We start from the raw sequence: 13,041 nt of genomic DNA, 5'->3' as shown, positions 1-13,041 counted from the left end.
CGACCCGCCCCACCCAGGTGGGGTTCATTGCCCCCTCCGCCTGAAGCGCGCCTGCACCTTCCGCACCTCCCAGGGTTCGCTTCACCCAGGTGGCGCTCATCCGTGGGCCCGCGGGGGCGGGGCAAAATTAGGGAAGGGGGCTGGGGCATGATGGAGGCCAAGCCAGCATCGGATCTCTCGATGATGCTGCAAGAACTGCTGGCGCCATCCTGTCTGGACCCCGAGCCGCTCCCCGGACCCCCAACTCAGCAGGCGCCAAGCACCCCAAGATGCCTCAGACCCAGTGGCAGGTGCGTTAAGGAGCCGCCCCTTCCCCCAAACTAGCCCAGTGGTCAAGGGGTCATGACCTTTGGTTCCTGGGGTTATTCAGGGGTCACAATGTTAGTTACTGGTACTTACAAAGAAGAGGTTCTGACCCCCATGGGTACATGGGGTCATATGTAGTCAGAGGCCATGCACTAGCCCTTGCCCCATGTTTCCCAGGCCTATGTAGGTGCTGCCCAGGGACGGGGGTGACCACATTGCCCCTTGTCCCCAGGTCCTTCTGGCCTACACGTCAGGACTCGGTCACTACCCTGCGCTTCCTCCAAGAAACAGCAGAGGGGCTGGCCCAGCCCCCTGCCCAGGATACCCAGGCCCTGGGGCCCTGCTGGGAGCTGAAGGCCCTGGGGGTGCTGGGACCCCCACCTCTGGCCAGGGATACCAGGGCCATGCTGACCCCAATCAGCCAACAACGAGGTGGCCTGGGGCCTCTGGGGACTCCCTCGGCCCCTTCAGCTCCATCCCGGAGGAGACCCCGGAAGCAGTCGAACCCGCACCAGGGCGCCGAGAAAGTGGACCCCCAGTTCGAGGGAGTGACCATGAAGTTTCAGATAAAGCCGGATTCCAGCCTGCAGATCATACCCAGCTACAGGTAGGAACCTGCCCCAGCGAGGGCTCCCTTTATGCCGTTCATGGTTATGGTGGGGACAGAGGCCTGTGGAGAGGCACCTCCAGGCCTGGGCTCACAGTCTCCTCCACCAGCCCTGCAATACGAATGGCTCAGTCTCTGAGCAAGCCCGGGGTCAGCCACCGCCCCGATGCCAGAGCCCGCCATGTCCCAGTCTGAGCCTTGGTCTCCTCTGTGTGAGCAGGGCCTGACCAAACTGAAGGCTGCTGCTACCATTATTTTTTCCAATAATGATAAGAGCTATCATTTGTCAGGAACAACAGTACGAGGTAACATGCAGCATTTGATGTGCATGGGTTCGCTGCAGCCCTGTAAAGCCCATTTTAGAGATTTGGAAACTGAAGCACTAAAGGAGACATCATTTGTCCAGGATCACACAGCAAGGGCAGGGAGAAATGGGACTTCGACCTGGCAAGCTGGCCCCAGGCTTACTACCTCTTCAAATTTATTATTATTACTATTATTATTATTACTATTATTACTACTACTACCAATGAGAGAGAAAGTCAGGCCTTTCAGACAACAGATGCCTCCTGAGGGATGCCTGATATCTTTTCTTTTCTTTTTTTTAATCCTCACCTGAGGACATGTTTATTGATTTTCTTTTCTTACTGATTTTAGCGGGTGGGGGGAGAGGACCACTGATGTGAGAGAGAACAATTGGTTGCCTCTTGTATGTGCCCCAACCGTGGATCGAACCCTCAACCTTTCGGTGTACAGGACAATGCTCCAAGCAACTGAGCCACCTGGTCAGGGTGTGCCTGATATCTTGATAGTAAATCTTCATTTTGGGAGGCTTTATGGGACAGGATGCAGATCCCCCAGTACTAATGCCTTGTCTGCTCCCCAGCCTGGCCTGCAGCAGCCGCTCTCAGGGTCCCCCTACAGGCCCCGCTGGGGCCCCTGAGGCCAACCTAGGAGGCAGCGAGGCCCTGGGTGAGTCCTGGAGACATGAGAGCTATAAATATGGGGGGTGGGGGGCAACCTTCTATCTTTACTGTCTTTCTCCCCATCCTGCTTCTCCATTTAGACCCATCCAGGATGAGTCTCAGTGCCCCCCTTCACTCTGCTGAGTCACCCCCCACCCCCGGCTTCCTCCTCTGCGGAGCTTTGCCATCTGTCTCCCTTCCTGGCTTTCCCTTTGTCTTAGATCTGGCAATACCAGGGGCTGGCCCGGAGCCAGGTGGGGACTTCACAGAGATCCTCCCAAATTTCCCCATCCCACACAGGCCCTCTGAGCTGGGGTTCTAGGCCTCTGACCCCTGCCCTTTGGCCTCTACCCCTTCAGGGCCCCGGCGCTGTGCTTCCTGTAGGACCCAGAGAACCCCACTCTGGAGAGATGCCGAAGATGGGACCCCCCTGTGCAATGCCTGTGGTATCAGGTCCGCAGGACAGAGGAGGGAGTTGGGGTGGGGTCCCCAAATTGGCCTGTGCAGCTAGCGTGGGGTATGAGGAAGGGAAAACACCCACCGTTGGGAAGCGGTCTCCTAGTGTGGTTTCTGTGCCCCTGGTGCATCCTGACGTTGGTTTTGTACCCTTAACCCAGGTACAAGAAGTACGGCACCCGGTGCGCCAGCTGCTGGCTGGTGCCCAGGAAAAATGTCCAGCCCAAGAGGTTATGTGGCAGATGCGGGATGTCCCTGGGCCCCCACCAAGGCCCAAGCCAGGAAGGGTAAGCCCTTCCTTACCCAGCCAAGCCTATCCTGCCTCCATTTCTCCAGGGGGAGAGTGGGAAGAAGCCCTCCTCGGAGGCTTGGGGAAAGAGCCTGGCTCTTGCGGGCTCCAGCCCGCCTCCTCTCTGCCCTCTCCCCATTCAGGGACCCCGGGCAGAAGACTCAGGCCTCAGCCCCCAGAGCCTCTGTCTCAGCGGGCCGCTGGCCCTCTCCTTGGCCCCTGCTCCACTCAGGCTTGGCTGAGCTCCCCTCAGGAAATGTAGTGCCATTCACGCTGTTTGTTAATAGCAGGGACAATAAAGAGCAGAACTATTCAGAGAATGACTGCTGTGACTAGGGGATCCCGCCTCATGTGCCCTCACCTGCCACTCCCCCAGCCCCAGAATGTGGGGCAGGCTTACTGGGGTCCTGAGGGACACACACAGTCGTATATATAAAGGCACCAGCCCCCCACAGGGGATTAGCCACCACACACAGAGACAGACAACACATGCATCCCCACACAAGACACACATGGACAGACACATATGTACTGACACTCACATGAGACAAGCACACACATAGACCACACACGAGACCGAAAGATAGATGGGTTGACAGACACATATCCACTGATACATGATCAAAATGCATGTCAATAGACGCACATAACAGCTACACGTAGACAATACAGACACACGTCAACAGACACACATGAAACACCGACGACACACATTGGCATACGGTGATAAACGCAAGTGGGCCATTTATTTGTCAGCTCCACCCCTGCCTGTAGAATGTCACCTTTGTGCATTCTTACAGACACCAGTCCCTGCTGTGTCCCCCTCCCACTCTTTCAAGATCTCTAACCCTACCAAAGGGTGTCCCCAGACTGAAGCCAAAAGCCACGTGGGAAAGGCAAGACATGGGCAGAGCTCAGCCCTGCCGCTGCTGCCAGGACACACTGACTGCCAGTGCTGCTTCCCAGGAGGGACGGAGGGGTGGGAGTCCCGGAGCTGGTCCCTGCCTTGGGGGTCAGTGAGACCTGCCTGGCCACACACACCAGAAAGGCAAGTCCCTGCAAGACCCCCTTTGTCTCTCCCAGGGTGGGCCTGTACAGAAGGCCCGGGCCCACATTCCTCAGCCCTCACATCTCTGACTCATTTGGTCCCTTCCTTGGTGCAGAACACTCGCCCCTCCATGACTCCGATAGGAGCGGCCTTCTCACCACTTGGGGAAGAGAGGTTCAGCTTTCAAAGAAGCCCCCCCCCTTTACAACCTGGTCTAGAACAGACACCCCATTCGCACCCATGGCAGGCTCAGGTCCAGCTTCTTGCCGGTCTCCTGCTTAGAACTTACCAGAATTTTCAGATCTCTACTTCTCCAGGGTCATTTCTTTCACATTCCTCTCCCCCACTGGACCATGACTACAACGCTCCAAGGTTACCGCCACATCTGTGTCCCTAACCATGACAAGCCACCCCAGTGTCCAGCACGGAGAACTTCTTCAGGAACACATACTGAATACATGAAGGTCTCAGACTGTGTCTGCAAACTCCTGGCTATTTTTAGCCATTTATTCAACATTTATTGAGGAACTACTATTGTGCCAGGTCCCAAGGGGGACATTGCATGGTGAATAGAACAAAGACCCCTGCTCTAGTGCAGTCAATATTCTAGAGTGACAGTAAAGAAATATTCAGTTATATGCCTAATAGCATGTCAAGCAGTGATCGGTGCTACGGGGGAGGGGGGGCGGAGTATAGGAGATAAGTTGTTGGGGGGCTACCTTAGCCATGGTTCTCAGGAAGGCCTTTCAGAGGAGGTGGCATGTGCATAGAGCCCTGAAGATAAGGAACTAGCTATGGGACTATTTGGGGTGAGGACCCTCCAGACAGATAGAATGGCAAGAGCAAAGTCCCTATGGCAGGCAGGACTTTGGGGTGGGTCAAGGAACCTAGAGGAGGTGGGTGGGAGTGGAGAGAGGTTCCTGAGTGGGTCGGCCAGCAGGGGCTGCACCACGCTTGCTCCTCATTGCCTTCTGCACTGGGCACCCAGCACTGGCTTGGACTCTAGTGTCCCCATTTCCTGCCCTCGCCTTTGTTCGTGAAGTGTTTGCATGGGCAGCTGATGGAGCTGTCCAGGCCTGCTTCCTGATCTGCAGCTCTGTTCCTGCTTTGGGGGGAGGAGAAGACTGAGGGGGCCGGAGAGGAACACAGCTGTTCTCTCCTTATGCTGTAGGGAGCGAGGGGGGAGTGGTGTGCAGTGGGGGTTGCAGCTAATACCCTGTGTGTCTGTTCTGGATCATGATGGGCCCAGTCTAAAGGCAGGTTGGGGGTAAACTGAGGCACTGAATGAAAGAAGCATTGAGACTGGGGCAGGGATATCCTGGGGGCTGACACCCATCGCTGCAGCCACTGCCTTCCTTGATGTGGTCGAGGCCTCAGGGCAGGATGCCCAGATCCCTGAGAGGGGCGTTTGACCCTGGGAGGGGGGGTTCCATCCTTCCCGGGAAGGCAGGCTCAGCTCTGCCCGGAACCAGGCCTGGGGAAGCACCTAGCTTCCACCCACAAGAATGAGCAGGATTAGAGGGCAGTGCTGGGCCTTAGAGATAAGCAGCAAGGAGTGGGAGGAAGGAACACAGTCCCTTCCCTGGCCCAAGGGTCCAGTGAGAGCAGGAAATTGGGAACAGAGAGGAGCTCCAGGACACATCATGCAAAGACACCTTGGACTGTGCCCAACACACAGTAGGCCCTCAAAAACAAAAAGGTTTTTGAATGAATAATCCATGGGGTTGAGATTCAAACGCTGGGCTGCTTCCACATCACAAAGACAGACACAGACCCAGAGTCCTTTATAAAAATTTTATTGGGGGGGAGGTTAGAAAATGGGGGTGGTGCCCTGGAGTTGAATACATAAATAAATGAATGAGTAAATAGAACAAAAATAAGCCCCTTGTATGTGTCTGGGGGTGTCCCCCGGCCTGCGGGGAGTGGGCAGTGGACTCAAGTTGATGTCAGCTGAATGGCGAAGACCTCACCCCCCTCCAGCGCCTCTGCAGTGCCCTCAGGTTCTGGTCCACCTTGGGCACCGGCACCACCGCCCGCACCATTGAGACAGACAGCCTCACCCGAGCTCTCAGCTTCCTGCACGTTATACTCGCCCTTCTTGCAGGCGGTGGACTGCACATAGAAGGCCAGGCCGGCCCCCGCGGCCAGCAGCGCTGCGCCCCCCACCGCACCTCCCACGGCGACCCACAGCCACGGACCTGCGGGGTGGAACCCCTCAAAGAGGGTGGACGAGCTTGGGGTTCCCCCCACCCTGCTGAGATGCCAAGCCCCAGCCATCCCCAGTGCTGGTGCAACCCATGACCCGTTGTACATGCCACCCAGCACATGGGGATAGAAGCCCCTGGCTGATCAGAGGTACCCATAAGTAGTCAACTCTCCCCACCCCCAAAACCATGAGGGTGTGTGGGGGTGTCATTCTTCTACCTCAGAAACCATCAAGCCTCAGAGTGACAGGAAGTGGGGAAAGGGGTCTTGTTAAGGGCCCCCAACTCCCATCCTCTGCCCTTGGTCCCTCTATACATTGACACAGTGGAGGGCGAATTGGGCCAAATCCCGAACAGGCAGAAACCCTCCCTGCAAGTTAATAAATAATTCCCCACAGCAGTCACGGCTCTGGAGGGCTCCTCCCCTTTCAGTTCACTCAGCTCCCTCTCCCTCCGCCTCCCACCCCCAACCAGCCATCAAAGCCCCAAACGCCTCAGGACGCCTCTGACTTCTACCCTGGCATTCTTCAGTCTCTTCTGTGGGGACTGAGAGGGAGGCAAGAGTAGGGTCAGGTGTCCCCAGGCGCAGGCCACACCCCAGGTGCCACTTACCAGCCACACGCACTGTGATGCGTCGCACGTGGCGACCATGCGCATTGGTGGCTGCGCACTCGTACTCGCCTCCGTGGCTGCCTAGGGCGCCTGCTACGCTCAGCGTGCTGTTGTTGCTTGATAGGCCTATGTTGAGTGCCCCTGGGGGCGCACGCCAGCTGATCTGGGCAGGGGGCCAGGCCTCGGCGCGGCAGGTCAGCGTGAAGTTCCCGCCTGGCCGCACACCTCCCGGGGGCGAGGCGGCCAGCTCGGCCACCACTGGCCGGTCTGCAGAGGACCGGAGATTGTCAGAACTGGCTCTGAGGCTGACAAAGTGCCCTGCTTCCGCCCACCACGATCTGAGACCACCCCTGCTTGGATGCGCAGGCGAGGATCCTGCCTCCCATCAGAGCCCCCTTCCCCTACAATCTGGCTGTAGTAGGTACTAAAATTCCGCGCCCTTCTTCACCGAATAGGAGGAGGTGGGGACCCGCGCCCGTGCCCTTCTGACCCAGGACTTGAAGGGGCTGGTTTCCTGTTCCCCAGAGTTTTCACTGTCCTCGAGTTTAGGCCGGATCCCTTGTTCCTGAGAATGGGACTGGGGGAGGTGCCCTTGAACTCCCCTATGCAGTCCCCCTGCTGAGAGTCCCTGTTCTGGTGCTGCCCCCACTCACATTCCACGCCCACGGTAATGGTCCGAGCCTCCGTGCCATGCTCATTGGTGGCCAAGCAGAGGTAGGTGCCCGCATCCTGTCGGGACACATGCAGCCGCTGACGCCAGGGGGCGCCCTCCCGGGAGCAGCTCACTTGTGGGGAGGGGCGACCCAGGGCGGCGCAGGCCGGAACGGCAGCCTCCGCCCCTTCCAACCACGTCTGGTGACTCGGGCAGGTGGACTCATCCATTTTCGGAGGCGCTGCAAAGTAGCCATGGCCGGGGGTGGGGTTATCAGGGAGGGGCCAGACCGGGACACCCCCTACTCCCACCCACCTGGGCCTTCCCGCTCACACTCCACGTTCACAGCCACCATCTTGACCATGGAGCCGTGCTGGTTGGTGGCGTTGCAGGTGTAGATACCAGAGGCAAGTTCACTAGGGATGCTAGGGGCTCTGACACTAGGATCTGGGGGTGCCAGCGGCAGCAGCACCCCTTCACTGGTGCCCCTGGAGCCAATGCACTCCACTCTTGGTTGTGGCTTCCCATCAACCTCACAAGAAAACAGCCGTCCAGATCCTTCCACCCATGTCCAGTTGCTGGGGCAACGCAGCTCCTCAAAACTGGGACCATCTGGGGAGCAGAGGGTCCCGCAGACACTGAAAGTCAGGCCAGGGTTACCCAGACATACCCTAACTTGTCCCTTGCTATCTTCACTCACATTCCACCGTGACAGCCACATTTTTGGCTGCAGAGCCCCGAACATTGATGGCTTCACAGCGGTAGGTGCCTGCGTGCTCCCGGGCCACGCGCAGCAAGCCCTTGATGACCTTGTCCTCCCCAGAGCGCACACAGCTCACGTTGGGTGGTGGCATCCCATGTGCCACACAGCTCAGGGAGGCCTCTGTTCCTTCCAGCCATGTAATACGTTCCGGGCAGCCCACACTGTCCAGCGCTGGTGCGTCTGGAAAGGGGAGTGTTGCTGGGTTTGAGAATCATTCTAATGTCCCTGGACATTAGAATGTCCAAGGTGGCCATGCAGGGTTGGGCAGGCTATACCCTGCACAGGGACGTTGAACCAAAAGGGTTTCAGGCCATCAAGCTATGTGCTGTTTTGGGGCCTCAGGAGCCACGAGGGGCTACTTGTTTTGATTCCTACAAAGTGCCCACAGGACCCTTCCCCAGTCTTTGGCCTAAAAATTGTTAGATGGCTTGAAGCACACACCTTTCTGAGACTCTGCACGCTCGCACACCCCTATGGACACGCCTACCCCTTCTCTTCCAAGGTCTTCCCCTAATCTGGAATACCAATTTATTTCCTTTCCCAAAACCCTTCGCAAAGGCATCCCTCAGACCCTGCTCCTACTCTTCCCTATAAGCCAGCCACCTCTAGGCACGGAGAATCTGACAGAGATGCACCCTGTGCACCCCCACTCACACTCCACGGTTAGTGTCACGTCCTTGACCGCCTCGCCCTGGACATTGGCTGCGGTGCAGCGGTAAGTGCCAGAGAGCGCGCGAGTGACGGGACCCAGCAGGCCCAGCGCCAGCACTGCCCCGCCGTCGGGCCGGGCGCAGTGCACAGAGGGCGCTGGGTTTCCGCGGGCCTCGCAACGCAGCGCCTGCTCTGGACCCTCTGGCCACGTCCAGCTCCTGGGACAGTCCGACTCGTCCAGCCGGGGGGCGTCTGCGGGCAGAGGCATGGGAGAGAGAGTCTACACGAGGACCGCGAGAAAGGCTCCACTTCCACGACAAGACCAGAAACTGGACAGATCTTTGGAGATCGTGAGGAAGAAAGCGAGAGCTCAACTCACATAGGACTCGCAGTTCGGTGCTCTCGTTCTTGCTCAGGATCTCCCCATCCACCTCGAGGGTGGCGTCGCAGAAGAAGCCACGTCTGTCGTCGTTCACGGTGGCGTTTAGTTGGAGCTGGGCAGGCTGTCCCGGGACCGCGGCTGGAACTCCGTCCAGGGTAACCAGAGCGCCGGCCCCAGCTGCGCAGGTTACAGTCACCGTCTTCCCCTCCGGGACGCTGGGCTCGCTCAGGGTCAAGCGAGGCGCAGGGAAGCCTGCGGGCGGAGCATTTGTCTGGAGTCGATTGACCACACCCTGTCTCTGCTGGAACTCTCAGTGGATACCGAACCCCGCCTCTCGAACTGCTTAGGCTCCTCCCCTTCTCACCCCACCGCTTTGAGGTGGTCTAGCCGGAGACCCTTAGGGCGGCTCAGACTCCACCTCTCCCAGTCCGCATCTCGGGCCCCGCCCACTCTTCGTCCCGCCATCGCGTTCCTCTGGCTCCACCCCCAAGCCAGAGAGGTCCAGCGTCACTCCCCTTACTGTAGACAGTCACGTTCTCCCGGGTCTCACGGCTTTCACCCCCCAGGGTCATGTTGCAGACCAGCTGCCTGGCGCCTTCCTGCTCTGCGCTAGCCGTGGCTGTGGCAATGGCCCTGAGCGCGTCCCCCTCCAGGGTGATATCAGGACTCAGTCTCTGGTCCCCCAGCGCCAGGAAGACCCGGGCCTCGGAGGCTGGAAACAGCCCGTCCAGGGCGCAGCTCACAGGTCTTTCCGAGCCCACTTCCAAGAGCCGGGGGGCAGCGAGGCGCGGGGATTCCGAAGGCAGTGCTGAGAGTCGAAGAAGAGAGTTTGAACTTAACTACTGAACACTCGACATGTATGTACTACGTGCTTTACAAGCACTATCTTATCCTGCTATCCGCGAGACAGAGGAAAATAACTTTCAGCTGGTGAGTGTTGGAGTGAGGATTAAAATTCAGATTTCTTTACCTCCAGACTCCTTGAAGCACCGGGACTCCTCTGCATCCCCTTCTCCCCACACCCACTCACCGAAGGTTCGCAGCTTTCTGGGGGCCGAGCTGTTTTCAAACAGCCCTAGGCCGTGGGGCCGCAGGTCCAGCTCGGCGCGGCACGAGAAATTGGCTCCATGGTCTTCCCTGCGCGCCAGGACTGTGGCGGTTAGCACTGCGCCCCGCGCTCGGGATGGCTCCCCGGAGAAGCTGCGGCGGATCAGCTCCTGGGTGCCCCTCAGCAGAGTCAATGTGAGGCTCCCGCGAGGCCCCGCGCCAGGGACCCTACAGCTCAGGGTGAAGTTCTCGCCCACAGGCTGCCAGGAAGGCAGCGGCACCAGCTCTACACGATCAGGCCGCTCTGCAAGGGAGGAACCAAGACTCTTGGAAACGCGGGTCTCAGCTGTGGATGTAGTGGTACACAGGGGCCAAGAGGGGAGGGCTTGGGAATCCAGAGGATGGAGCCTGAGGGGCGGGCCTCGTGACCCAGGGGGCGGGGCCTGGAAGGGAAAGTAGTGGAGTAAGAGCGTGGCTGCTGAGAACTCACGAAAAGTACGAATGAGCCCACGCGCCTGCAGTGTGCGCCGCGCGCAGCGGAAGAAGCAGACCGGCTGGGTCTCTGGCTCTCGGATGTCCACCAGCTGCCGCGCCAGCCAGCGCAAACCCCTCTGGGTCCCATTCCGGCGCAGCGAGGTCTCCAGGCCACCGCGCTCGGGTCGTGGGCAGTTCGTGCTGCAATTCAGCCACAGCGATCCCCCGCGCTCCACGAGGGCCACGCGGGGCTGCAGGTCCGCCCAGAAAGGCTCCTGAGCGACCACTGCCCGGAGAAATGCGGGCTCAGCATGGGGAGCAACCTCCCTGGCATCTTAGCGCCCCTATGCCGAGTCAGGGATTCCCGGGGAAGGAGAAGAGGCTGGAGTCAGGAAAGAACTCAGGAGTCCCGCGTCCTGCTCAGGCCTCAGGTTTGGAGGTGCGCTCCCAGGGTACAAACCTCGAGGGTGCCTCTGGGACAGGGCAGCGGAGAGCTTTGGTCTCCGAGGTGCCGATGGCGTGATGGGAAAGCATGCGGGAGGATGGAGGATGGTGAGAGAAAAGATGGGGTCTTCCACACACAGCAACGGCTGGCAAGAGGGTACCCCAGACGGGGAAAGGGGAACGAACTGGTTCTCTGGGTTATCACCTGGAGAGGGGGAGACTAAGGTTGAGATGAGAGCAAAGGAGAGATGAGAGGGAATCAAGGATAAGGGAGGATTCCAAACACGGGTGAAGAACACAAAAAGAGGGCGCGGGACTAGGCTCATGGAAGGAGCCGCGGGAACATCGAAGAACTCGGTTGCCAGGGCTCCGGGTGGGGAGGGAACAGCGCCGCTGAGTCACGGCAATTAGGGAGGTCGGGTCTTCGCGGGCCGCAAGTGGGTAAGATTCCAATCCGTGAACCATGGTGCATAGCAAAGCCTGAGGAGGTACCCCGGGAAAGGACAATGGCGACATGGGGTCTCCAGGGCGCGAGATTGGATGAGGAAGAGAACCCAGGATCTCGAAGCGGGTAGAGATCTGGGCGAGCAAGAAGTCGGGAAGCTAGGTCTCCAGTGTGTGTTGGAGGAAGAGAAGAAAGCCCAGGGTTCAAGGTGGGGGCAGAAGCGTGGGAGTGAGGCGAGGGCGGAGCCGGGAGGCGCGTGTGGACGCTTCTCCGGTCCGGGAACTCCGCCCCCGTCCTGTCTACCCGGAGCCGGGACTTGTTCTTACCTGAGAGGCCGATGAGCCCCAGGCCGAAGGCAGCCCAGAGGACGAGCAGCGCCCGGCACAACCCTGGCGAGGGCCCTGGCATCGCCGCCGCAGGGAAAGTACGGGAGGAGAGGGGAGCTCGAGTGCTGAGCTGAGCTCGAGGACGGCGCGGCGGGTGGGGTGTGGAGGAGGCAGAATTGTGCTCTGGGATTGGTTTAACGTTGGTAACTTGGTTTCCAAGGAGGGGGAGGTGGCAGAGGCGACGGCGAGGCGGGAGGGTGAGCGTGCGCCAGGCTCCCTGCCTTGGTGAAGGTGTGCTGGCTGGAGCTAGCGACCCCCGGGGTCTACGTGGAAGCCGGCCCCATCGCCCGGAGCCTTCTGTGGGCGGCTGCAAGCTCCGGCGTCAACCCCGGAGGCGGCGACGCGGAGGTCAGGGGATGGGGGGATGCTGGATTGTCCTTCTCAAACTCCCACTCCACCCCTAGCTTAGATGCTGTGATAAATAGCTGGACTCCACGTTCGGCCCCCGTATTTTGCTCTTCCCACCAACGCCCCTTGGAATTGATTTGTGGGCTAGGAGAGATTTCGGAATAGGATAGGGTAGGCACAGTTCTAGGGGCGGGTGGGATGCCTCCCTCCTATACCCTTCCCTTTTAGATCCCGGGGGAGCTGAGGATTACAGCGCTGCCCCTAGTCCCCCTCTGGCTCCGCCCCCGCACGCCACAGAGGGGGCGGGGACCAAAGTCAGAGAGTCGGGAACACTGGTGCTGGCGCGCAGCGTTCGCGAGCATCTAAATTAGGGTCGGCTCAGCTCCGGGTCTGTATTTACCCAGCTTGCAGCCGGCACGTGTCTCCTCGGCGTGTGCGAGCTCGAGCTGCGGAAGAACGGCCCTGAACTCGTTTTCCGCCCTGTGGGCAGGGCTCTAGACCACGCGGGCCCTGCCCAGCATCCAGTGCGGACTCAGATCGTGTCCATACGAGACCAAGACCAACAGTGACAGTTTTTACCCCACATGTGGGCCCCCAAGTGCCCACCAGGCCCAGTGACTATCAGAACGTTGTCAGAAAGCGAGTCAGTGCCACCTCACCTGGGCCATCTCATCGTCCCTTCCCTGCAGTCAACGCATGGGTACATTTTCTGCGTATCCACGTCCCTCAATTTGTCCATGGGACCCCAACCATTTGAGCTCTTGTCCCCAGCACTAACTAGTGAACTATGGGAATCAGTTCTAGATCCACCCTTGTCCTCCGGGAGAGTGCAAGATCAAGACTGAAAAGGAGGTGGAGGGAAAGGAAGCGTAACACCCAATCAGAGCTGCAGCTTGTTAGTGGCGCAGCCAGTCAGCAAAAACCATACGGTGTGTAGACGCCCAGGCTTTGCCCATCTGCAC

The 13,041-nt window shown here is 59.2% G+C and overlaps 2 protein-coding genes across 2 annotated transcripts; one reads left to right on the top strand and one right to left on the bottom strand.

Annotated features, from left to right (window-relative positions):
- The first annotated feature begins 147 nt into the window (after positions 1-147).
- Positions 148-2,625, top strand: ZGLP1 (zinc finger GATA like protein 1). The gene is made up of 5 exons (XM_054562067.1): positions 148-290; positions 539-913; positions 1,800-1,885; positions 2,238-2,331; positions 2,496-2,625. The coding sequence occupies exons 1-5, from the start codon at positions 148-150 to the stop codon at positions 2,623-2,625; spliced, it is 828 nt and encodes a 275-aa protein (XP_054418042.1).
- Positions 2,626-5,606: 2,981 nt separating this feature from the next.
- On the bottom strand, positions 5,607-11,753 carry ICAM5 (intercellular adhesion molecule 5). The gene is made up of 11 exons (XM_054562279.1): positions 11,672-11,753; positions 10,473-10,742; positions 9,966-10,286; positions 9,456-9,743; positions 8,933-9,187; positions 8,557-8,805; positions 7,840-8,082; positions 7,473-7,751; positions 7,141-7,380; positions 6,488-6,754; positions 5,607-5,869 (listed from the first exon to the last, which is right to left on the bottom strand). The coding sequence occupies exons 1-11, from the start codon at positions 11,751-11,753 to the stop codon at positions 5,607-5,609; spliced, it is 2,757 nt and encodes a 918-aa protein (XP_054418254.1).
- Between the last annotated feature and the right edge of the window lie 1,288 nt (positions 11,754-13,041).

The sequence above is a fragment of the Pteronotus mesoamericanus genome, unplaced genomic scaffold (genome assembly GCF_021234165.1).
Source record: "Pteronotus mesoamericanus isolate MK-2021 breed Mesoamerican mustached bat unplaced genomic scaffold, CSHL_Meso_final scaffold_636, whole genome shotgun sequence".
Taxonomy (NCBI): Eukaryota; Metazoa; Chordata; class Mammalia; order Chiroptera; family Mormoopidae; genus Pteronotus; species Pteronotus mesoamericanus.
Note: the sequence above shows the minus strand (reverse complement) of the source record. Positions and strands in the feature narration are given on the sequence as shown.

What these genes read in the sequence shown, in the direction of transcription:
- ZGLP1 (XM_054562067.1), top strand. Translation starts at nt 148, where the DNA reads ATGATGGAGGCCAAGCCAGCATCGGATCTCTCGATGATGCTGCAAGAA. An exon ending in TGCCTCAGACCCAGTGGCAG is followed by an intron (nt 291 to 538) that starts GTGCGTTAAGGA and finishes CCTTGTCCCCAG; the next exon opens with GTCCTTCTGGCCTACACGTC. An exon ending in AGGAGGCAGCGAGGCCCTGG is followed by an intron (nt 1,886 to 2,237) that starts GTGAGTCCTGGA and finishes CTACCCCTTCAG; the next exon opens with GGCCCCGGCGCTGTGCTTCC.
- ICAM5 (XM_054562279.1), bottom strand. Translation starts at nt 11,753, where the DNA reads ATGCCAGGGCCCTCGCCAGGGTTGTGCCGGGCGCTGCTCGTCCTCTGG. An exon ending in CACCGAACTGCGAGTCCTAT is followed by an intron (nt 8,806 to 8,932) that starts GTGAGTTGAGCT and finishes CTCTGCCCGCAG; the next exon opens with ACGCCCCCCGGCTGGACGAG. An exon ending in CGTGACACTAACCGTGGAGT is followed by an intron (nt 8,083 to 8,556) that starts GTGAGTGGGGGT and finishes TCCCCTTTCCAG; the next exon opens with ACGCACCAGCGCTGGACAGT.